Source organism: Chiloscyllium plagiosum, unplaced genomic scaffold, assembly GCF_037043375.1.
Source record: "Chiloscyllium plagiosum isolate Xiang-an unplaced genomic scaffold, Cpla_swu_hap1 HiC_scaffold_6, whole genome shotgun sequence".
Taxonomy (NCBI): domain Eukaryota; kingdom Metazoa; phylum Chordata; class Chondrichthyes; order Orectolobiformes; family Hemiscylliidae; genus Chiloscyllium; species Chiloscyllium plagiosum.
In genome coordinates, this window is record NW_028270144.1 from 64217449 (window position 1) to 64243947 (window position 26499).

At 42.0% G+C, this 26499-nt stretch overlaps 1 protein-coding gene across 9 annotated transcripts in view; it reads left to right on the forward strand.

Annotated features, from left to right (window-relative positions):
- The window catches only part of dlg2 (discs, large homolog 2 (Drosophila)), a 1025979-nt gene that overhangs the window by 428345 nt on the left and 571135 nt on the right, over positions 1 to 26499 (forward strand). For all 9 annotated transcript variants that reach the window (XM_043691613.2, XM_043691616.2, XM_087988059.1 and 6 more), the window contains one exon: positions 16503 to 16556. In XM_043691613.2, coding sequence (XP_043547548.2) covers positions 16503 to 16556 — 54 coding nt within the window. The remainder of the gene's footprint in view (positions 1 to 16502; positions 16557 to 26499) is intronic.

Sequence of the window (26499 nt, forward strand, 5' to 3'; positions counted from 1 at the left end):
GAATATGTAGGGAGATCACAGGTAAGAATAATAGAGTTGTAATAGTAGAGGATTTTAATTTTCTAAATATAGACTGGGACTGCTATCATGTTAAGGGATTGGATGGGGAGGAGTTTAAGTGTGATCAAGAAAACTTTCTCAATCAATATGTAGATGACCCTACTAGAGAAGGTACAAACCTCCTCTTAAGGAAATAAGGTAGGGCAAGTGACTAAGGTGTTAGTCGGGAAGCAGTTTGGGACCAGTGACAGTAATTCTATTAATATCAAAATAGTGATGGAAAAAGATAAGTTTAGTCCACCAATTAAAGTTCTAAATTTGGACAAGGCCAATTTTGATGGTATTAGACAGGAACTTTCAAAACTAGATTGGAGGAGGCTGTTTGCAGGTACAGGGATATCTGGCAAATGAGAGGCTTTTAAAAAGTGACATAAGAAAGAGTTCAGGGCCAGCATTTGCCTATTAGATTAGATTAGATTAGATTAGATTAGATTACAGTGTGGAAACAGGCCCTTCGGCCCAACAAGTCCACACCGACCCGCCGAAGCGGAACCCACCCATACCCCTACAGTTACCCCTTACCTAACACTACAGGCAATTTAATATGGCCAATTCACCTGACCCTGCACATCTTTGGATGGTGGGAGGAAACCGGAGCACCCGGAGGAAACCCACGCAGACACGGGGAGAACGTGCAAACTCCACACAGTCAGTCGCCTGAGGCGGGAATTGAACCCGGGTCTCTGGCGCTGTGAGGCAGCAGTGCTAACCACTGTGCCACCGTGCCGCCCACGGTGGCACAGTATGAAGGACAAGGCTGGCAGAAATAGCAAACACTGGACGATGAGAGATATTAAAACTCTAGTCAAGAAAAAGGATGAGGAAAATGCCAAGTAGTCAAGTAAATCCCTTAAGGAGCATAGGGAGTGTAGGAATACACTTAAGAGGAAAATCAGGAGGGCATAAAGGGGAAATAAGATAGCTTTGGCAGATAATGTAAAGGATAATCCAAAGAAATTCTTCAAGTATTTTAAAAGCAAACAAGTAACTAGGGAGAGAATAGGGCTCCTTAAAGTTCAATGAGGTTGACTATGTGTGGAACCACAGGAGATGGATGAGATCTGAAATGAATATTTCTTGTCAATGTTTATTGTAGAGAAAGTACATGTAAGCCTGGGATCTAGGGAAAATAAATAGTGAGAGTCCATCCTATGGAAGAGGAAGTGCTGAAGGTCTTAAAACATATAAAGGTAGATAAATCGCTGGGATCTGATCAAGTGTATCCTAGGTCATTGTGAGATGCTAGGGATGAAATTGCAAGGCCCAAACAGAGATATTTGTATCATCGACAGCCACATGTGAAGTGTGAGAAGACTGGAGGGTGACTAATGTTGTGCCATTATTTAAGAAAGGCAACAAGGAAAAGACAGGGAACTGCAGACCGGTTAGCCTAATGTCTGTAGTGGATAAGTTGTTGGAGGGGATTCTGAAAGACAAGATCTACACACATTTGGAAAGACAAGGACTGATTAGGGATATTCAGCATGGGAAATTGTGTCTCTCAAATTTGATTGAGTTTTTTGAAGAGGTGACCAAGGAGATAGATGAAGGCAGAGTGGTAGATGTTGACTCTGTAGGCTTTAGTATGGCCTTCAACATAGGTCTACATCATAGACTGGGTGGTAAGGTTTGAGCACATGGGATCAAGGGAGAGGTAGCCAACTGGATTCAAAATTGGCTTGATGATAGGAGACAAAGGGTGGTGGTAGAGGGTTATTGTAGAGGCTGGAGGCCTGTGACTAGTAGTGTGCTGCAAGGATTGATCCAGTGTCCAGTGTTGTTCATCGTCTATATAAACAGTTTGGATGAGAATATAGGAGACGTGGTTAGTAAGTTTGTGGATGACACGAAAATTGTTAGTATAGTGGAATGGCAGAAAGTTCAATGGGATCTTGATCAACTGGACCAGTGGGCCAAGAAATGACAAATGGAGTTCCATTCAGACAATTGCAAGGTGTTGCATTTTGGTAAGACTGGCCAGGGGAGGATTTACACAGTTAATAATACATATGTGGGGAGTATAGGTACATAGTTCCTTGAAAGTGCCGTTGCAGGTTGGGTGGTGAAGAAGGCAGTTGGCAGACTTGTCATCAGCGATCAGAGCATTGAGTACAGGAGTTGGGACGTCATGTCACAGCTGTACAAGACATTGCTAAGGCCATATTTGGAGTACTGCGTACAATTCTGGTCGCTTGCAATAGGAATGATGTTATTAAACCAGAAAGGGTGCAAAAATGATTTATAAGGATGTTACCGAGGCTGGAAGATTTAAGTTATAACGACAGTCTGTATATACTGAGACTTTTTTCCTTGGAGTATAGGAGTCTGAAGGGTGACCTTCATAACCGTTTATAAAATCATGAGGGGCATAGATAAGGTAAATAGACAAGGTATTTTCTCCAGGGTAGGGGAGTCCAAAACTAGAGGGCATAGGTCCCCATGAGAGAAGAAAGTTTTAAAACTGACCTGAGGGGCAACTTTTTCACACACAAGTTGGTGTGTATATAGAATGAGCTGCCACAGGAAGTTAAAAAGTCGTGTACAATTATAACATTTAAAGGACATTTGGACAGTTAGATGGATTCCAAAGGTTTGGAGAGATATGGGCCAAATGCAAACAAATGGGACTAATTCAGTTTAGGAAACTGGTCGGCATGGTTGAGTTGGGCTGAGGGACTTGTTTCCATGCTGTATGACTCTATAACACACACCAAACCTTGCAGCATATTGTCTGCTTTGAGAAGCGAGCAAGTGAAATATTTGCGTAGAATTTCCAGTCTTTAATTTGGGGTTGTAGCCACAGTCTTTGTATGGCAGGTTTGGTTAATTTGATCATGGGGGTTCAGCAAAGTTTATGTATCAAGAGGAGGTGGTTAAATCTCTGTTTTTTGAATGGTCATTGCTGAGCAATTGTGCAGCATGATCATTACTTGCCACTTAGCTCAAGCCTAACTGTTGTCCAGTTTTTTTTGCAAACTAACATGGGCAACCACAGTAACTGAGCAATTGCTAGTGGTAGTGAGCGCAATGCAATTATGGTTGAACTTCCCCACTTCTGACCTTTTAAATAGACAGACGTTTGTTGATGAAGCAGCTAAAAGTTGGACCTAGGACATTTCTTTGAAGGCCACGTGCAGTGATGTCCTTAGGGGTGAAGTGAATTAGCTCCAATAACCTCTATCATCGTTTTCTTTGAATCTGATTGACTTTGATTTGGTTCCTTGGCTGCCACACTTAATCGAATGTTGCGCTGATTTCAGACACTCTCTCCTCACCTCTGGAATTCCTCTGTAAAGTCCATGTTTAGATCAAGAGTGTAATGAAACCTGAAGCCAAGAAAAAAGACAGAAACCAAATTAACATTGGTGAACAGTCAGTTATTGAGTAAGTGCTGCTAAACAGCTTTGTTGATGACAACCTCAATCACTTTATTGATGTTTGAGATCAGATTTATAGGACACTAACTGGCTGACTTAGATTTGTTCTGCTTTTTTTAAATAGGACAAATCTAGGACATTTTCTACACTGTTGGGTAAATATCATTGTTGTAACTACACTGCAAAACTTGGATAATGTTGCAACTTGTTTTACACACAGATACTCTACTATTGGCAGGATGATGTCGGGGCCCATACCATTCAACCTTTTCTTGATATCAAGATGAATTAATTAATTTATCTGATGATTGACATCTGTGATAGTAGGGATCTTAGCAGGATTATTCATTCAGTACTTCTGGCTGAAGATAGTTACAAATGTGTCAACCTTTTCTTTTAGGCACCCATATCTTGAGAATAAGTATGTTTGTGAAATCTCTACTCCTGGTTAGTTGTTGAAGTTTCCGCCACTGTTTACTCCTAGTGTGATCTGTTGATTCTGTGGTCTTTTATGTCACCAGCATAGTCTAAACCATATTCTTCAGCTATTGGCAAGAATATTGTTGCACCTTCATCAGGTCTTCACACAATTTTTAAATATTCTGGTAGAGTTGCTAACATACTATTCTACACACCTTACTAAACTAGGATTGAACCGTTGGCTACATGAAGATGATAGAATGATATGCTGCAACCCAAGGTGATGCTTTTGCTGGTGGTCTGTAATATATTATGGATGCTCACTTTTGATTCACTGGATCTGTTTTGAACCTGTCCTATTTAGCATGGCAATAATTGGGTCAGTCCACTCAGTTGGCTGGACAATTGGTTTGAAATGCAGAGTGATGCCAACAACATGGTTTCAATTCCCACACTAGCTGAGGTTACCATGAAGGACTTTGCTTCTCAACCTCTCCTTCGTCTGAGGCCTGGTGACCCTGAAGTTAAACTCAATCACCAGTCATCTCTTTCTAATGGGAAAGCAGCCCCATGATCCGGTTGGACTATGCAGACTTTATCTTTCCCTTGTAACCCCATGCAACATGGTGAACAGTATCCTCAACGTTAAAATAGGACTTTGCCTCCATATCTCCAATTAATCTGTTTTTGGTAACAATGGATTTAGGATTAATGTGGACCTGGATACTGGGAGAACTTTCTGTACTTCACAGTTCCACAGAAGCTTTAACATAAACCTGAACTCCTGTGACAGAAGTATGGCCTCAGATTGGTATCTCATTTGAGGGATAGTTTCTCAGACAACTCAGAACTCACTCAGTACTAAATGATGATGTTAAACAAGATTATTTATTCAGTGTCTGAAATCAGACTTTGCATCAAGTTCATTCAGCTGTTGCAGACATGCTGGGCTCTTTCTGTGCTGTAAATTTTCTGTGGTTCTAATCTCCAAATGCTTGAATTGTAAGTGAAAGTGTAATTGTAAGGAAGATCACAAGTCAACAAGCAATGTCACTCCAAGCTTTAAAACATAGGTTTTACTTAGGTGTTTAGTCTCCATGTCTAAAATAACACATTAAAATCTAATATAAATTTCAAGTTTACATTTATAATAACTTCTGCAAATACACTATTACGCCACTAATAATATTGAGGCTGAGACAAATTTACAGAGTCAGTTTGCAGAATAAATATGGACATATGTTGAAGCAAAGAAATTGAACACTTGGGTTTTAATGATTTGGAATTTCCTCTGATTTTCAACGAGATACACACCATATCAATTGTACAGTTTGACAAGTCATAGAGTTTTGGGTTTAGCTGTGCTTTGCTTGAAGCTACAAAAGGAGGAGAAAGTGAAGACTGCAGATGCTGGAGATCAGAGCTGAAAATGTGTTGCTGGAAAAGCGCAGCAGGTCAGGCAGCATCCAAGGAACAGGAGAATCGACGTTTCGGGCATAAGCCCTTCTTCAGGACTTAAGCTACAAAATGCAACATATTTGCAATTTGTTACATTTGTCAATCCAGCCTTAGACTTGATGAATATACCTCCACAATGGGAAATGATTGGGTGCCAATAGGGAACCAGGCTTAAAAGTAGAGAATACTGGTAATACCGAAGGAGATGGGCTGAGTACTGATTGGCAAAGAAATTGCTATGTTGAAAACAGAAGCTGAGCTTGTGGTTGCAAAGACAGAAAGGACCCGTCCGTGGTAGAGCCCCTCCTGTTTCTTCCCTTCTTTCCTTACCCTTTTTGCCTTCTTTCTTTTTCTTTTTCTTCATCTTCCTGCCGAGCACAGAGAAGGTGGCATAGTCGAGGAGGGCAGCCTGAGCAGGACTCTTGGTGAGGCGGTGGCCTGTCCTGACAGTGAAGCCAGGGACTCCTAGTTGTGGTAGGTCTGGAGCGGGGTCTCTTCGTTATCGGCAAGGTGGCCGCAGAACTGGGGCTCCTGAGTGTGGAGTGACTGTGGGTCCAGCATGGGACATGGCATTGGTGGCCTGTCGGCGAGGTGGGCCCAGTAACAAAAAGATGGTGCCTGAAGTGTGGCAACCACAACGTTGATAGGTCTGTCAGAGGAGTGGTGGTACAGGTGTCATTAGTCAGGTGGCTCAGGACCCAGGGCAGAAGCAGAGGATCAAAGATGAACTCTTTTTCAGCTGTATCTGTTTATTCTTAAACTATTCTAAATGGTGCCAGATTGTGATGTCAGTTGAAGCTTTTCACTGCATTTTACTATGTTGTTCATTGTAGAGTACAAGTGGCAATAAATTCATTCATTCAAAAAGAGCAAGATTACAATATTTGGGTATTCTTGAGGCGTTCAAATAGTGAGGCCATAAGTTCAAAGAAAAGTTTCATCAGACTCAAAGCATTAACTTTTCTTCTGTAGCCACAGATGTTATCAAACCAGCTGAGCGCTCCAGCACTTTGTGCAGTAATTTGTTTCAATTTTCCTATCCAAATATTTGTTCGAATTTTGTTGCAGTGTAAGGTAAGCAGGGGGAGGAATTTATGAACTGAGTTCAGGAGAGCTTCCTTGATCAGTATGTTCTTGGTCCAACTAGAAACAGGCAATGCTGAATCTTCTAGGGAGTGTGTAAACTGAATGTCTCTGAAGAAACACTTAATTATCACACTGTAAGATTCAGATTCATAATGAAGAACTGTCTAACATCACACTTGTAGATGTTCCATTACAAAAGGAAGCTATTTCACTCACTTTATTCCTCTTCCCACCCTACCTTCTGCAAAAATGCTGTCTCATATTCCCAATTCCTCTGCCTCTGCCATATCTGCTCCCAGGAGGACCAGTTCGACCACAGAACATACTAGATGGCTTCCTTCTTTAAAGAAACACAATTTCCCTTCCCACGTGGTTGGTTGAAGGTGCCCTCCAATGCATCTCATCCACATCCTGCAACTCCGCCCTGAAACCCCACCCCTCCAACTGTAACAAGGACACAACCCCCCCCCCCGGTCCTCACCTTCCACCCTACCAACCTTTGCATAAACCACATCATTTGCAGACGTTTCTGCCACCTCTAAACAGACCTCACCACCAGGGATATATTTCCCTTCCCACCCCTTTCCACTTTCCGCAAAGACCGTTCCCTCCGTGACTACCTGGTCAGGTTCACGCCCTCCCAACAACTCACCCTCCCCTTGTGACACTTTCCCCTGCCACCGCAGGAATTGCAAAACCTCTGCCCACACCTCCTGCCTCACCTCCATCCAAGGCCCAAAAGGAGCCTTCCATGTCAATCAAAGTTTCACCTGCTCATCCACCAATGTCATTTATTGTATCTGTTGCTCCCGATGCGATCTCTTCTACTTTGGGGAGACTGGACGCCTCCTAGCAGAGTGCTTCAGGGAACATCTCCAGAACACCCAGACCAATCAACCCCAACCCTGTGGCCCACATTTCAACTCCTCCTCCCACCTTGCTGAGGAAATGCAGGGCCTTGGCCTCGTCCACCGCCACTCCCTCACCACCTGACGCCTGGAGGAAGAACGTCTCATCTTCCGCCTGGGAACACCTCAACCCCAGGGCATCAATGTGGACTTCACCAGTTTCCTCATTTCTCTTCCCCCCACCCCATCTTACCCCAGTTCCAACCTTCCAGCTCAGCACCATCCTCATGACCTGTCCTACCTGCCAATCTCCCTTCCCATCTATCCGCTCCACCCTCCTCTCTGACCTATCATCTTCATCCCGACTTCCATCCACCTATTGTACTCTTGGCTACCTTCGCCCCAGTCCATTCCCCCCCCCCCCCATTTATCTCGCCACCCCGAAGGCTCCCTGTCTTCTTTCCTGATGAAGGGCTTTTTCCCGAAACGTCAATTTTCCTGCTCCTCGGATGCTGTCTGACCTGCTGTGCTTTTCCAACACCACTCTAATCTGCTTGGACTAAAGAATCTGTTTCCATGCTGTAAGACTCTTAACATTCCAAGTGTTTTTTTAAATATATAAAAGGCAAGAGAGAGGTAAGGGTGGACTTGGACCCTTGGACATTGGAAGTGCTTGGTAAAATAGGATTGAGTCAGCATGGCTTTGTCAAAGGAAGGTCATGCCTGACAGATCTGTTACAATTCTTTGAGGAAGTGATGAGCAAATTAGACAAAGCAGAGGCAATGGACCTGATCTGTTTGCATTTCTAGAAGACCTTCGACAAAGTGCCACACAGAATAATGCTACATATAACAAGAGCCCGTGATATTAGGGGCAAGGTATTAGCATGAATAGAAAATTGGCTGACTGACAGAAGGCAGAGAGTGGGATAAGGGAATATTTTTCAGGATGGCAGTCAGTGACTAATGGAATTCTTCAGGGGTCAGCCTTGGGAACACAACGTTACTGATTTGGATGAAGGAACTGAGGGCATTGTTGTCAAGTTTACAGATGACACAAAGATATGTGGAGGATGGGTAGGGTTGAGGAGACTGCAGATGACAGGCTAGAAAAGTGTACAAGAAGGTAACAGGTGGAATATAATGTGGGAAGGTGTGAGGTTTACGCACTTTGGTAGGAATAATAGAGGCACAGACTATTCTCTAAATAGGGAAATGCTTTGAAATCTGAAGCACAAAAGGACTGAGGAGCCCTGGTTCAGATCCTTATAAGGTTAATATGCAGCTTCTATTAGCAGTTAGGAAGGAGCTTCCAGCTCAGTGAGCAAACCACATCCAGAACCTCAACCTGAGCTACAAATCTTCTCAAAACTCACTAGGACACGAGAGTTAGGAATTCCTAAAATGGTAAGAGAACTTTCTTTGGAATGAAATGTCCAAGCAAGTTGTTGAAGTTTGCTGGAAAATTGTTGGAGAAAATAAGGTCTGCAGATGCTGGAGATCAGAGTCGAAGTGTGTGGTGCTAGAAAAACACAGCCAGTCAGGCAGCATCCGAGGAGCAGGAGAATCAACGTTTCGGGCATAGGCCCTTCAGAACTGGAACTGTAACACCGGCTGGAATGTTCCCTTTTTGTTCTATGTGTGGAGAGGGCATGTTTGATGGTGACTAACACGGCACCTGCACTGGCAGAACGGTTCACCTAATCATCTGCCATTCAGCTCTTTAAGGCCTAACAGGCGAGCGAGGGCTCTTAAACAGAAATAGCCAGTGAAAGGTTGGAATCTTCTAATTCCTAAAGCTACTGGACAAGACCTTATACTTGGGGATCCATTGGTGAGATCGTTAAGTTTCTTTCTTTGTCATCTCATGGTTTGGGTTAGTGGGGAAAGCCGTATCAGGGAGGTCCAAGGCAAAGGCAGGGAGGGGCTTTCAGAGGCCCCATCCTATTGTCTGAATTCCATGCTTCCAGTTTTTCCCAGATTGACAGGTGATTGGAGAAATGGCAAGTTGATGTCCTTTAATTGACCACTTAAAGGCCTTAATTGCTAGCATATTCTGCCTGTCCCGAATTGTTCCTTGGATCCAGTGGTTTACTTGACTAGTTCAGTGATCACTAAATTGAATCAACCACATTCCTATGTTTCAGTAGTCATGTCTAGGCTGATAAGGTAAAGATAATAGATTTTCTTTTTAACAGGTATCACAATGAACCGGATGGTCAACGATTGATGACTTGTTACCGAGGCTAGCCTTATATTGCATATGTTAATTGAATTTGCACCAGATGCATGGTGCGAATTGAACCCAGTATTCCCCTGGGCTTGTGGAGTTCTACTCTCGTAATATTATTATCATACCTTAGTCTTTTACTGGGGTCATTATCACTTCGCTATTTGTGGGAACTCACTGCGGACAAATTAGTTGCTGCTTTTCCTATGCTACAACTGCGGCGACATTTCGTATGTAATGAATTGGCTGAGAAGTGCTATTGATCATCCAGTGATTGTGACATGCACTATATTAAATGCAGCCTTTTTTTATGTACTTCTTTGTTTATAATTGTCTTCGGTATTCCTTAAGTCAATTGCCTGTGAAACTTTCTAAAACGTGTCAAACCAATAATCTCGACTTTGGTATTGTTAGTAAGTTCAAGTCCAAATCTAGAGTCATCAGCATATTAATCGAAGCTCACATTCTAATGTAGTACTTCCACATGGTTACAGGCATTTGTTTTTGGTGAAATACGAAACAAAGGATTTATTATCCTTCTCAAGTGGATGTAAAAGTTAAATGGTACTATTTTGAAAAGTGCGAGGAAATAATCTGCTGGTGACCTGGCCAATATTTATGTTCTGAAAATGTGTTGCTGGAAAAGCGCAGCAGGTCAGGCAGCATCCAAGGAACAGGAGAATCGACGTTTCGGGCATAAGCCCTTCTTCAGGAATATTTATGTTCTGTCAACATCAGTAAAAATAAAATGATTTGATCATTAGCACATTGCTGTTTGTAAGCAACTGCGATGTGCAGTTTGGTTGTTACATAAACTACAATAAAACTTGACTACATTTCAAAAAGTACTTCATTGGCGTGTGCTTCAAAAGTACTTCAAAGTGCTTTTGATTATCCTAAGGTCATGAAAGGCGCTCTATGAGCGTAAATGAAAGAAAAGAAGAAATTGCTGGAAAAACACAGCTGGCAGCATCTGTAGAGAGAGAAACAGTGTTAACATTTGAATCCAGCAACCTTTGGTCAGACTGTTGTTTTTGTTTCAGATTTCCAATATCTGCATTCTTTATTTTTATTTGCAAGGGCAAATGTCCTTTCAATAGGATTTCATTGATTTATCCATACAATTGACAATAAACACTGGATAGATAATTATTATGCTTTATTGCAATAGAGACCTAATCTATAATATATTTTTGTCCATGTATTAAATTTAGCAAAAGTAGATATCATTTATTCTCAGTAAATGATACAAATTATATATCTCCACTTGTAAAATAGCTTTGTATTTTAACTAACTAACTCCCTTCTCAGACTGTTAATTTTGTTTAGCTGTTTAAGGTAAATGTGGTTTTTCTTGATGCTTTTAAAGGATTATTTTCATTGCAAGACTGCATTTTGGCAATTGACACATGCACAGGTCCAATGTTTAGAATTGTTAAATTATAATTTACATTAGCATAACATTATTCCCAATATTAACTGCAAGTCCTAGTCCAGGAGTTGAAATCCTTTTCTTGTTCTCTCCAAAAAGCTGCATTCTGGCTAAGAATTATTTTTCAGTAAAAGGCAGGCTGTCAATGTGTTTTTAATGCAACAGTTAAATCCTACATTGTAGAGCCTGCATTCAGTGATTATGATTATATTTTGTTCTCCAATTATTTGTATATTAGCAATTGTGCCAATGGTCTTGACTCCAGTTATGTGATTGTAGGTTAATGGTTAAACTGTATTTGGTGTTCAGATTCAAATACTTCAGTGAAGTCTTGAAATTTCAAAGCAATAATTTCATAGCTTGGAAATGAATGGGAATTGATTGTGGATGTTAACACTTTATGCTTGAATCAGGTCTAGGATTATGCAGTAAGCATTGAATAATCAAATGCACCAGTTACAATCTGCCCACTGCTAAAATTGTAATAGTGGCATGACAACACAGAAAAAAAAAAAGCCTATTCAAGGCACATGTAACTGAGACAAACTGAAACATATGTTAGCCATCCCCATTTTATTATTAACATGGTTACCGGCAAGAAAAGCCTTTAAGTTACTTCGGTGATGGTACTGAATATCTCATGTATCACAATGGAAGGGTACATAACAGATAGAGCTTCTCCTGCGAGTTGTAACTTTGAAAACCATTTAAGACAACTGAATAAAACTAATTTTGTGGCAAACATTGGGTTATATGTTATAGGCGTGTGAGCAATGTAGGCTATGGCGAAATGTGTGGTAGAATCAGATAGGATGTTCACAGATAGTGAGGAGGTGGGTAGTGAGTGACCACAACAGGTATGGTCACCCCATATTCTAGGGACTAGCTGGAAAATATGTGTAAGAATATCTAGTCAAGTTGGTTGGAGATCTGGGTAAGTTGAATCCTGTGGGATTTATAGGATGAGCTCTAGAAAGGGGATATGGATGTTTAGGGGAATTGCCAGTATATTCAGACTTCGGTTGGAAGCCAATGGCTGAAGGGCTGCTATTGTCACCTTCTATCATGATGAAAATCACAAGGGTGAAAATGGCTGCGAATGCATTTGAAATTAGTGAGGCAAGTGAATCAACTTCAAGGGAGGACACTGCTGCAAACACCAATCTCAGGACTGTCAAGGGGAAGAAAATTAGTCACAGGCCCGTACAATGGTCCCCACTCAGGCATCCAGACTTCCTATTTGCTGACCATGCTACAGCAGTTGCCATTGCTGGGCAACTCTTTAACAGCTACATCTTAGCATATAGAGGGAGCTGAACATTACAAATGTTGGATGTGGAAGGACAAAGGTATCACCATGACCTAATGCCATGTGTACACATTGTTCCTCCTGCTTCCAGATTGCATAGTAGGCTCTCAGTACTGACCTCCATCATGGAGCCTCATGTGACTATGATGGGCTGCTGGATGGTCAGAAGATGCATCTAGCACCTAAAGAGATTCTCAAACATATGAAAGTTAACAGATGGAGCATTTACGCATAAACTCAGTCATATACAAGCCTTTTTCTCCCATCACATCAAAGTGCCCTCGATAAATTTTCTTCCTTCCTTCCCACCATGTCTTAGTATATTCCTTGATTTTGCAGTTGGAATGGGGGGAATTTGCTCAGCTGTTGAACCTGGAAGTTTGGTGGGGCAACCTTGCGGGTCTTGCATTCAGAAAACAGCTCAACATCACCTTTTCAAGGGCAACTAGGGAACAGGCAATAAATGCTGGCTTACAGTGAAGCCCACATGCCACAAATGAATTAGTCTTGACATGGGAGTCTTGCTGAAGGCAAATTGATCTTCCTCATTTTGAATTTCCATGAATCTGAAGGGGGCATGTAGTGTGGGAGTGGAAAACCTGACCACCTTGGAAAATGTCCTGAGAGGAGATTTATGAGGTTCATGTGGTTCAACCTCTGGCCAGGTGAGTCCTGCACCACCACGTCTCCTTGAGAGGAATGGGCACCTGGACTGTTGTCAAGGTTCCCTTATCTTGCCACCAATCTTCAGTCCTCGTGACCAATGTGTAAGACGATGGAATGAAAATATGTGTGAATCTCCAGCAGCCCCTGGAGATGTTGGATCTGATTCTTCATGGCAGCTATCAACCTTTCCACATGGAGGCAGACAGGTGGTCACATGATTCACTGCATTGCTGCAGCTTCTGGGCAATGAGGACCATTGTGCCCACATACCTGTTTGCTAGTGCTGCTCTGCCCTGCACATTTGGATGAAGTTCTTGATTGCCTGCATTGCAAGGCCATCTCTACCTGTGGATGAGGAGATACCTGGCCTTCAGCAGTCCTCTGAGTGCAAGTGACTTAATCGTGTTTCTTTCTTGGCCAGCAGTGGAGCTGTTGTAGTGAAATGCTCACTGGATCTTGTACCTGCACACTGTATGTTTACAGTTCTTCTGTGAAGTGTCTGTATGTGGGTTGTTAAGGGATGCAGGATACATACTGTTGATAGTTTTTTCTGGTGCCTCAATACTTTTGTCCTCAGAGCTGAGCCTGAGGTTGTAGCTAGCCTAACAGAATCTGTACGAGAGAGAGAATGGGTAAAAATGGTGTGCAATGATTGAGTGTGACCGTGGAATCGTGAGAGTTGCTGTGGAATGGAGTGTGATAATTACTTGTTTGACAGAACACAAATGTTTTTGCATCCCCACAGGAGTGGTCCCAGTCTTCTCCTGTGAAGGCTAGAATTCTAACCAAACAGAGAATGAGGTCATGGATGTCTAGAATTCCTCCATCTGTACAACTCTGTCTGCATTGTCGTGTGCGGTTTTGTCCTATATTGAAAAAATGGGGGTCACTGTTCAAGACTACAGTGGATGGCATGGCTGTTCAGGCTGATTTGAATGGGGCACGTGATGAGATGTAACAAGGGGTGAAGGATATAGCACAGAGGATGTGCAGAGTTTGTAGTGTGGGAGGTTGGTGGGGTCGGGGTGGATGGGAGAGAATGAGGGAAGGGAGGTGTTGTATGCAACAGTGAGAATGGCAGAGCATGAGCCTTGGTGAGAGTTGGGTGCAGTATTAGAAATCAAATATGTATGAGATAGCAGAGAGAAGAGTGTGGCACTTGCTATGTTTGAGTGGAGGAAGTAATTTACCTTCTTCCTACACTGTTGGCTGTTACCCCTCAATGTGGAGATGATACTGACCCAGGTGGCAACCTTGGTTCAGGCTGGCAGAGTCAGGTAGCCGGTCCTCCAGGAAGAGGACACCATTCCTCTGGATCACGCCATCTGCCAGGTCTCTGTTGGTGAACTGTGGTGCCATCTCCCCTTTCTCCAACATGTTCAGTCTCATTATCTTTGTATTAAATTGCAAGGTTTGTAGCTCAGGTTGAGATTTAGGGTGTAGGTTTGCTCGCTGAGCTGTAGATTTGATATCCAGACGTTTCATTACCTGGCTAGGTAACATCGTCAGTGGCGACCTCCAAGTGAAGCGAAGCTGTTGTCTCCTGCTTTCTATTTATATCCTTCTCCTGGATGGGGTTCCTGGGGTTTGTGGTGATGTCATTTCCTGTTCGTTTTCTGAGGGGTTGATAGATGGCATCTAGATCTATGTGTTTGTTTATGGCGTTGTGGTTGGAGTGCCAGGCCTCTAGGAATTCTCTGGCATGTCTTTGCTTAGCCTGTCCCAGGATAGATGTGTTGTCCCAGGATAGATGTGTTGTCCCAGTCAAAATGGTGGTTTTTTTCATCCGTGTGTAGGGCTACGAGGGAGAGAGGGTCGTGTCTTTTTGTGGCTAGCTGGTGTTCATGTATCCTGGTGGCTAACTTTCTTCCTGTTTGTCCTACGTAGTGTTTGTGGCAGTCCTTGCATGGAATTTTGTAGATGACGTTGGTTTTGTCCATGGATTGTACTGGGTCTTTTAAGTTTGTTAGTTTTTGTTTGAGAGTGTTGGTGGGTTTGTGTGCTACTAGGATTTGAGGGGTCTCAGTAGTCTGGCTGTCATTTCTGAAACTTCTTTGATGTATGGTAAGGTGGTTAGGGTTTCTGGCTGTGTTTGGTCTGCTTGTCATGGTTTGTTCTTGAGGAATCTGCGCACTGTGTTTTTTGAGTATCCGTTCTTCTTGAATACATCGTATAGGTGGTTCTCCTCTGTTTTTTGAAGTTCGTCTGTGCTGCAGTGTATGGTGGCTCGTTGGAATAGTGTTCTGATACAGCTTCGTTTGTGTGTGTTAGGATGGTTGCTGGTGTAGTTGAGTATTTGGTCAGTGTTTGTCGGTTTTCTGTATATGCAGGTTTGTAATTCTCCCTTGTCCTTTCTTTCTACTGTGATGTCCAGAAATGCGAGTTTGTTGTCAGTTTCTTCCTCCTTGGTGAACTTTATGCATGTGAGGGTGTTGTTGATGATATTAAATGTCTCTTCTATCTTGTTTCGTTTTGTGATGACAAAGGTGTCATCTACTTAGCGAACCCAGATTTTTGGTTTGATGATTGGTAGGGCTGTTTGTTCTAGCCTTTGCATTACCGCTTCTGCTATGAATCCTGATAGCGGAGATCCCATGGGTGTGTCGTTGGTTTGTTTGTAGACTATGTTGTTGAAAGTGAAGTGGGTGGTGAGGCACAGGTCCACTAGCTTCATGATGTTTTCGTTGGTAATGTGATTGATGGTGGTTTGTGTGTGTGTGATGGTCTCTTCTAAAAGTGTGGTGAGTGTTTCCTTTGCTAGGTCGATGTTGATGGAGGTGAACAGTGCTGTTACGTCGAATGAGATCATTGCTTTTGTCTTCCTCTATTTTGCTGTTTTTGTTGATTTTTAGGAATTCCTGGGTGGAGTGGATGGAGTGCTGTGACTCTTCTACTAGGTGCCTCAGTCTTGCGTGTAGTTCTTTGGCCAGTCTGTAAGTTGGTGTTCCAGGTAGTGAGACTATAGGTCTGAGGGGGGGCTCCTGGTTTATGGAATTTTGGTAGTCCGTAGAATTGTGGGGTGTTGGTCCCGTTGGGTTTCATTTTCTGGAATTCTGTCTTGTTTAATTGTCCGGAATTGTGTAATTTTCTTAGGATTGTATTAAATAATTGCCATATTCATGCTAAGTAATTATGTTTGAACCCATTATCACCAAACACGGTGGAGTGGTCATAAGTTCATAATCTTTTCATTGTTGCTAAAAGGAGTACAACAAGTAATTCACATTCCTGCTAAATGCTATCAAATCATTGCATAAGTGTATGAAAGCAATTTATTATAAAAATACAGGAAGAGTGATAACATATTTCCATTATGTTTCCTGAATATTACGACGAAAATGTGATATTTGGTGCAGACATTTGATATATAATAATAGTTTTCCAATGTACAATGCTCAGCACTTTTTAAGTTGATAACTGGGTTTAATGTATTTTTAAAAAATAACTTTACACTTGTTACAACTGATTTATTATGAAGTTTACTGATTTAAGCATTAAATGCAGAACTATCTATATATTTATTGCATAACAATGTGACAGTTTATGAAATTGTCCTTGTGGTTTGCTGGTGATAATTTTTGCAAATGGACCTGACTACATTTTTATTTACACACAGGCGAGCCCTGCCCCCATGATTGTAAACACAGAAACACTGGAGACAGTCCCATATGTAAGTATATCTCTTCAGGTATTGCATGATGCAGTATTGCTTTTCATAAAACAAACAATATTTTTTCCTCAGCTACTTCTTAGAATGCTCATGGTTTTGGAATTTATTGCTAAAGAAATTGTTTATAAACGTAGAGAAGTATTATTGCAACTTGACAAGATATTGATGAGACAGCATATGGAGCTCTGCATATATTTTTGTTCCAGTTACTTGAGGAAGGATGTAATTGCTTTGGAGGTTGTTCAGAGAAGGTTCACTAGATTAATTAAAGAAAGGCTTTTTTTATGAGGAGAGGTTGAACAGTTTAGGCCTATACTCACTGAGTTTAGAAGAATGAATCTAGTTGAGGTGTATAATGTCCTAAAGGGCTAACAAAGTTGATGTAGAGCAGATTCTTCCTCTTGTGTGGTAACCTAGAATGAAACGTCATCATTTTAGTCTGAGGGGTAGCAGATTCAAAAGAAATGAGGAAAAATTACTTTTCACAAAGGATTTTGAATCTGTGGAATTCACTACCCCAGAGCATTAAATGGTGATGCAGGCTTGAGGGGCTGAATTGCTTACTCCTGCTTCTGGATCTTACGTCCTTATAACTTTTTATTTTCAAGATAAGCATTGCTGGGGATAACATTAAAAAACATATCCATCACTGCATCCTAGTTTGTTTAAAAGCTACAATTTTTTTAATGTAGTGCAATGTGGAAAATAGACCATATGCAAACTTGTATGCAAATGTAAAATTGGATTGGAATATTTTCATAGAGTCATACAGCATGGATACAGACCGGTTGGCCCAATTAGTCCACGCCGACCATAATCCCAGACTAAACTAGTCCCACCTGCTTGTGTTTGGCCCATACCCCTCCAAACATTTATTTATGAACTTACCTAAGTGCCTTTTGAACGTTGCAACTTCACCCACATCCCACCACTTCCTCTGGAAGCTCATTCCACACACAAACCATTCTCTGTAAAAAAAAAATGCCCTTCAAGTCTTTTTCAAAATCATTCTCCTTTCACCTTAAAAATATGCCCCCTCATGTTGAAGTCCCTCACCCTAGGAAAAAGACACCTTCTTAATTCTATTTTCCATTTTGGGATTGCAAGTCTATACCTTTGAGCCAGGTTTCACTTTAAACTCTGAAGGTCTCAGTTTCTTTCTTGACCATCTGCATAAACTTCAGGTTAACCCAAATTTCTTATATCTTTAGTAGTGATGAAAATGACTATAACAAGCACTCTTACCTGGAACTATAACATTTTATGAGAATGCTAAAGATTGCTGGATATAACAGTTAAAAAATATTATGCAGTGTCTGTTCTTCTCTGAAAGGTTAAACATTCAGGATCAGTTTTGTGCACCTGTAATGAAAGAGGTTAAATTACGTCCAGTTGAAGAGGTAGGTTTAAAAAGGATTTACAGCAGTGGAGAGGGAAGGACCAATGTGGAGGGGTTTGGGAAGCAATTTTCAGTTTGTGCTGTTGGGTAGGGCAATTAATAGATAGTGTTTTGGGAATGAAAAGGTTAGGAGATCAGAGTGAAAAGTGCAGTGAATATGAATAGAGATGTAGGCTGGAATTTTCTGAAACAATAGGGAGCAGGTTAGTATGTACACTGGGAATTACATCCCCAAAGGTGATTCTGGTTGGGGATTTGTTAATGGGTTAAGTAATACTTTTTTTTATTCTTCCTGTCAAAGTGAACAACTTTGTGTATTCCCACATTATATTCCATCTACCAGATTTTTGTACAATCACTTGACCTATCTGTACCTGCTTGCATCTTCTTTATGTCTTCTTCATAATCTACTTCCCGACCCAACTTAGTGTCATTTACGAATTTCGCGACCATGTCTTCACTGCCCACATCTACATCATTGATATAAACTGTCAAAAGCTGTTGCTGCAGCACGGACCCTTGTGGGACTTCACTTATCACATCCTGCCAATTAGAAAAAAAACATTAATGCATGCACTGTTTTCTGCCAGCCAGCCAACCTTCTATCTGGGCTGAATACAATCTTCCAGCCTGAGCCTCCTGAGGCACTGGTGCTCAGACAAGTCGAGAAAGCTTTCTGTTAATGGTATGCTAATTGTATTACCAAGGTTAAAAATATGCCGGTGAAGGGCATTGTTCAGGTAGCCACTGATCTATTGACTGCAGCCATGTTTTTGGAATAATTTTCCTTGACCTCTATTCCATTCCCTTGCCCTTGGAGCAGCAGGAGGCGAGGTGTTGATCCCTTTGCATCTGCTAGTGCTGTTGTCTTTGGTTTTCATTTGTACCTGGAACATCAGAAGGCACCTGATTATGAGGGGCATAGCTAGAGTGGATAGGAAGGTACTTTTTCCATTAGTGGAAATGTTAATAACTATGGGGCACAGCTTTAAGGTAAGATATAGAAGGCTAAAGTGAGAGTTAAAAGATATTTTTCAGTCAGAAGTTTAGTGAAAGTCTGGAACTCTCTGCCTGAAAGATTGATTGAGTTAATAAATCTTCCAGCATTTAAACAGTGTTTAGATATTCACTTGCATGACTGTAGGCTATAGGCGAAAAGCTGAAAAGTGGGATTAGTGTATTCAGATCTCTGTTGACTAGTTCAGACATATAGGCCAAATGTCTTCCCTGTTTGTAGAAATAATCTATGCGTCAATGCTAACATGATAGAATTGGGATAAATTGAATTCACTCTGTTTTCAGCAAAAACAATAAATGTAAAACATTGAATTAAAAGTGCTTTTTGGTTCTGAGGCTTATGACTGTGCCTTTCCTGATTAGATTTACTTTTACCAATTGCAACCCAGTTTTCAGGGGAATGCACATTGGACTCCATTCACTGTCTTGATAAAATCTAATTTGGAGGTGCCGATGTTGGACTGGAGTAGACAAAGTTTAAAAAATCACACGGGGACTTGGCAAGATGGCAGCAATTCTGTAGAACTGCTGTGGACAGCTCTGCCTAAAAACCAAGGCATACTGGTGTTTTTTGCCATCCCTGGCCAACTTCTGTGGTGGAATTATTAGTTTAAAACCTTACTGATCACATATTTCTTAATATTTGGGAGTGGGAAGGATGCCAAAGGGAAAAGGAACAAACAAACAGCAGCAGAGAGGACACTCCCCTGCAGCACTTACCACACCAGAGACTGCAGCAGCAGCAGTCTCTCCTGACTGCCGCGGGGACCTGAAAGACTCACAGGAATTGACTGAGGTGATGGAGAGACTGACCTTGAAAGTTGGGGCTGCGATTGAGGAGATCCGTGGGGAGATTCGTGCCCAGGTCCAATCTATCGCATCCATGCTGCAGAAGCATGAGCAGGAGAGCCAGGGCCTCGGGGAGGGGCTGGAGGAGGTGGAGGGTCGAACTAAGGCCTCGGAAGCTGCGATGGAGTCCTCATCCAGTCGGAACCAGGTGCTGGAGCGAGAGGTGCAGGCCTTGCGAAACCATATCGACGACCTCTGAATTGTCGGGCTCCCTGAAGGTGAGGAAGGTGAGCAGCCAGTCAGCTTCTTTGAAAGCTGGCTACCGAAGTCTCTGGGCCTTCACATTGAGTCCAGCAGGATACAGATTGAAAGGGCATATCAGGTTACACTGCACAGGTCAGGCCCAGTGCAGCGCCCCCGCTCGGTCCTAGTACACTTCCATTCATATGAGGACAAGCAAAAAGTCATAGAAGCTTCCAGATCCCTGGGAAAAGATCCGCAGGCACTGCTGTATAAGGAGTCAAAAATCATGTTTCACCAGGATTACTCTGCAGCTGTAATTCGAAAGAGGATGTCCTTCGATGAAGTTAAAAAGAGGCTGAGGAACCTGGGCATCCAGTACTCCATGACATACCCCGCAGTGCTCCGTTTCAGCCACGAGGACTCAGTTTATACATTTGACTCAGCAGATAAAGCTAAAAACTTTGTAGACACTTTAAAATAGATGAATACGGTTAATGTTTGTTCTCTTTTCTATCTTTCCCCATGTTTTCCCTTCCTTTTTTTAAAATTCCTTTCTTTCTCCCTAATAATTTCCTTTTTGGAAAGGGGGGAAAAGACCTTGGCATAAGTTGTTCCTTTTTTTTAGTAACTGGATTTTCTGATGGGAAATTTTGTGGATGTTCTTTGTTGTCTCTCCCCGTTTTTTTGTTTCTTCTGTTTCTCTTTTAGTCACAAGTAGGGATGACATGAAGCCAGCAATGGTTGGAGTGCTCATCCTGACTTGGTCTTTTTTCTGTTGATTTAAGGATCATCTTGTTTTTTTTCTGGCCTAAGGCTGGGGCACAGTCCGGGTTTGAAGGAGCTGTGAAGGAGGGGATGGGGAGGGTGAGTGCCCCCTATGGGCAGCGGGAAGAGCCTTCCATTCTTGGTTTTATAGTTGGTTTTTTTGTAGTTTTTTGGTAGTAATAGTTGTTTATAGTTATGAAAGAGTTGTTTTTATATATATAATTTTTCGATTCTATGAGTCTTTATATACTTATGCTCGGCGCTTTGTAAGCAGGGTTCTCCCTCCCAGGGGTTCAAGGGTCACTGAAAGGGGATATGGCTAAGTGTCTTATTAAATGGTGCACCTGGAACATTAAGGGAAGTCATTCGCCTGTTAAAAGGAAAAAAAGTGCTTTCTAGCCTTAAGAGGGAAATGTTTGATATCACTGTTGCAGGAAACCCATCCTGATGATGGGGAACACCTGAAATTACAACAGGGGTGTTATGACCGGGTATTCTTTTCATCTTTTACTACTAAAAGTAGGGGAGTGGCGGTACTTATCCAGAAAAATCTTCCATTCACATTATTAGAGCAAGTGAAGGATGAGCAGGGATGGTTTGTGATACTTAAAGCCCTGATACATGGGGGGGAATATGGCATTTTAAATGTCTACTGTCCTTTGGCACATCCTCTCAAATTTTTGATTAGGGCTTTCTCTAAGTTGAGTGCTTTTGGAACACGGCACTTTATTATAGGGGGGATTTTAATTGCCTTTTAGATCTGACAGTGGACAGGATGCCTTGGGGGCCCCCAACTATTTTTTCACAGGCCAAGCAGGTGCTTGACTTATGCGAAGAGTTGGGGCTGGTGGATATTTGGAGATGTCTTCAGCCTACCGGCAGAGATTTCACGTTTTTTTCAAACCCACATAAATATCACACGAGGATTGACCTCTTTCTGGCTCCCTTGACCCTTCTCGATTCAATTATGGGATGTAAAATTGGGAATATAGCTATCTCTGATCATGCAGCAGTGTGTTTGGAGGTTAAGGCCAAGAGTGAGGGGCTAGGTTTGCGGCACTGACGTTTGGACCCTTTTCTCCTTAAGGATTCCAAATTTGTGAAATATTTTTTGAAGGAGTTTCAGGAATTCTTGACTATCAACAGGCAAGGCTAGTAGTCCATCTATGCTATGGGAGACCGCTACGGCCTTTGCTAGGGGATGAGCTATTTCCTATTCGGCAAGGAGGAGCAGCAGCATCTACTTGAGACATGGTTGAAAGCTGCCGAGGCGGCACATTTTGCGCGGCCTTCAGTGACTAAGCTACAGCGGATCATGGCCCTTCGAGCTGCCTTGAATTCAATACTGACACAAAACACAAAGAAAGAACTCGCTTTTGCTAGACAAAGGCTGTTTGAATAGGGGGATAGGCCAGGGAAGTATTTAGTGTACCTGACTAGGAAAACATGTGCTCCCCAATCCATTACTGCAATCAGAGACAATGCCGGGGTCCTTACATACGATGCTAAAAAGATTAATGAGGCTTTTCAGAGCTTTTAACTCTGAATTGTATCAGTCTGAAGATTGCGAGGTCAGGAGGGCTAAAATGGAGACCATTTTAAGAACCTGGACCTCCCAGGGGTAACCTTGGAAGAGGCCTCTCTCCTCAATGCCCCCTTGACAGTTCAGGAAATACAGGAGGCAGCTAGGCAACTTCAGAGTGGGAAAGCGCCTGGCCCAGATGGTCTCCTGGGTGAGTTTAATAAGGACTTTATAGAAATTCTGTCAGGTTGATGTTGGAGATGTACAATCACTCCTATATGCATGAATGCCTACCACCATCTTTGAGAGAAGCTAATATTTCCTTAATTCTTAAGAAGGGGAAGGTTCCTGAGGATTGTGCCTCATACAGGCCCATCTCGCTATTAAATTCAGATTTCAAGATTCTGTCCAAGATCCTGGTGCTGAGATTGGAAAGGGTATTGCCCCATTTTATAAGATAGGACCAGACAGGCTTTATAAGGGGCCGTAGGTCCTCGAATAATATTGGAAGGTTGCTGAATATGGTCCAAGTTTTTCAGCAATGATCGATTCAGGGGTTGGTGATTTCCTTAGATGCAGAGAAAGCATTTGACCGGGTGGAATAGCTGTATCTTTTTTTATGTCTTAGAACAGTTTGGGTTGGGTGGGGTCTTTGCCAGGTGGGTAGTGAGGATTTTAGGATTATTAGGGGTAGTCGGCAAGGCTGCCCCCTCCCACCGCTGTTGTTTACTTGGTGATAGAGCCGCTGGCAGAAGCCAATAGTCAGAACGTCCACACAACTGCTCTGGAAGTCGGATTGAGGACACACAAGATTACGCTGTAAGCGGATGATGTCCCCCTGTTTTTATCGAACATGATGACCTCCATGCCCCATTTATACAATGTATCAATTCATTTGGGGCTATTTCAGGATATAAGATTAACTTTGCAAAATTGGAGGCTATGCCTTTGGGGAACCTTAAGGATGTGCCAGAAGTTGAAGGTGGCCCTAAGTTCCCTTTTAAGTGGTCACGGGCAGGGTTCCAATACTAGGCATTTTTATTACCCCCAAGTTTAATCTGTTATTTCGGACTAACTTTGCTCACTTGCTCGACAATATTAGGCAAGATCTCCAGAGATGAGAGGCTCTTCCAATTTCATGGCTGGGCCGAATATCTCTCATTAAGATGAATGTTCTTCCTCGTTTGCTTTATCCCATGCATATGCTCCCTATAATGTTTCCCAGGTCAATGCTGTGGAAGCTTATGGGGTGGTTTGGTCCCTTTGTCTGGCATCGTGGGCAGCCCCTCATCAAACTTACTAAATTGCAGTTGCCTCAAGGAGGGGGAGGAGTTGATTTCCCAGACATCAGGAGGTATCAATTGAGTTCCCTGCTGTCCTTTGTCTGCGATTGGGTAAGTAACGATCCAAACTCAATATGGCTGGATATCGAGGCCTCTCAGGCAAAGTTCCCTCTTATTAACCTGTTGTTCATGGATAAAATGAGGACAGTTATGGATCATTGCTGGAACCCTATTGTCATTAGCACAGTCAAGGCATGGAGGGCGATGCATCAGAGTGAGGGTTGTTTATCCAAGACTTCGCCACTTACACCTATAGTTGGCATGCCAGGGTTCCGACCAGGGATGATGGACTCGGGGTTCAAACTATGGGCAGCGAGAGGAGTTTCTAGTTTGGGAGATTTGTCTGAGGGGGAGGTTATGATGTCTTTTGAGCAACTGAGCTGCAAATACAGGTTGCCCAGTAGAGATCTTTTCTGTTTTTTTCAGGTTAGGGATTTCATCCAGAAGAAGACTATGCTTCTCACTAAGCCCTATAAGCCCGATACAGAGAGGTTGTTGCTACGCTCCACAAGCACCCTTTTGGTTAGTGCCCTCTATCGCCTACTGGGTGGCAGGGCCTAGCAGGACAGTAACTGGTTATGAGAGGTCTGGGAGCAAGAGCTGGGAGTGGAGATCTCTTATGAAACATGGGAGAATACTAGAAAGATCTCAATCTGTAATAGGACATGTGCTACGCAGTTAAACGTTCTGCACAGGGCTCGTCTGGCACCAGACCGTCTGGTGAAGTTTAGAAAAGATGCATCTTCAGTAAAATAAGTGTAGGTTCTCTTACCCATTGCTTCTGGACATGCCACAGGCTCCATGCTTATTGGAGCGCTGTGGTGGGAGAGATAGGAAGGGTATTGAGGACTGAAGTCAAAGTAGACCCGATATCTCTCCTCTCAGGTCTACCGAATTTACCATCTTTAGACGGGCATGGGAAGAAACTATTTAATATTCTGATGAATTGGGTGTCTGAGAACCTGCCAGGCTTGCTGGGATGGCAGAAATTAATTATGGAGCACATTCCCTTGGACTTTTTTACAAACATGGTGCACCACACAACAGGCAATTTTTATAAGACATGGCAGTCCTACTTGAGTTATTTGGATATAGATTTGTCAGTTATCTTAACTAGGGCATTTCTTTAACTAGGATGATTAGATTTGTCAAGCCCTGAGCCCTGGAGGGGGGCCTCCTGAGGTAATCCGGGTATATATACAATGCTCCCATTTCTTTGTTTGGGAGCTTTGCGCTGAGCATAGCTGTTCTGTATTTTGTGTTTTTTTTTGGTTTTTTTTTGGTATTGCTTTGCACAGTGTTAGGGTTTGCTTTGTATTGTAGGGTAGGTGAGTAATTAGTAGAAAGTAGTCGTATTGTAATTTGTGTTTTTTTCTTTTTATTATACTGATATTTATTATTGATTGTTTTTTTCAAGAATTTTATATGTTTGTAAAGTTAAAAAATTTGCTAATAAATATATTGACAAAAAAAAATCTGACAAACCAGGTTGGACTATAACCTGGTGTTGTGTGATTTTTAACTTTGATAAAATCTCTTTAACTGAGGCTGATGTGAGACAATACAATATTGTTCGAATACAACACAAGTTCTGAGGACTTCTTTATTTGAACTGAGAAACATTGTTAAAGCAGCATAGAACCTTGATTTAGTGTACAGTTACAATTGAGTTGGGAGAATTTGATGAAGGGCTGAAGAATTAAAAATAAAAAATATAAAAAATATGTGGTTTACAGCATTGGAACATGAATACATGATAGACGCAAGCTTTTCAATTGTTGAAATGCTATCAATTATGGGAAGAAAGAAATACTCTACTGGTTTAGATATTGAACAAACAAGACTGAAGCATACAGTGTCTTCAATCCTTTTTCGTGGTATACTTCAGTTAACAGCAAGTTATTTTCCTCTCAGTTATGGAATTAAGGTCAAGGCTCTGATCTCAGATTTTCTGTGCTGTACGAATAGAACACTCTTGAGGATAAGGCCAATCTTTAGTTTTAAGAAAGAAATAGGACATGTATTCTTTTGACTATTCTGTGACTACAATAATAATTTTTCAGCATTTTATCTCTATATATGGTAAATTGTAGCATCACAGTTACTGCTAAATTTTCTCATGGAATGACGAATTTGGTATGAAAAGTTAGAGGCTGAAATTAGCATTGGATGGGAGATGAGGGAACTTTGATGTATTAACTTTGAGCTAAAGTGGATCCACTGAAGACATTAGCTGAGAGGGAATCAGAGTAAACAATTTCTGGCGCTAAGGAGGGAAGGCTGACAGAAAGGAATCAACAGTGCATTGGACCATGGGAGTAGTGCATTCCAGTGGATGATCCTTATGTGAGGAGAAAGAGAATAACAAGAACAGTTGACCAGGGAGACCTCTAGCCAGTCATTTGTTGTGGGGCATGAAGAAGCTTAGAAGGGCAGAAGGCCTCAGAAATAACTGTGATCAGGACCACCGAAGCAGAAGAAATTATCTTGCAGGAAAGGTGAATAGGCAGCTCTCAAATTATCTGTCGATGTCTGAGCAACGGTGTTTGGTTGTCTGAGTCTCCCCATTTATTTGTAAAATGCTTCTGGGATATGTGAGTGGATATCTGATTTCTGCAACTTCGAAAATCATTGCAGCCGAAAAATCAGCGGAAAATGTCTACACCATTTCTCAATCAGCAGCCATTGTTGCATCAGACTTGTCATAGAAGCAGTTTAAGAGAGTAGCCAACTATATCAAGCTCAACACTGATGAGGACAGGCATACAGAGAGCAAGAAGATTTGGATAAGGTGCTGGATTTCTTCAAAATGCAAGTGGTAACAATGTGATGAGAAAAGTTTTCTCTAAGTGGGTTTTTAATGTG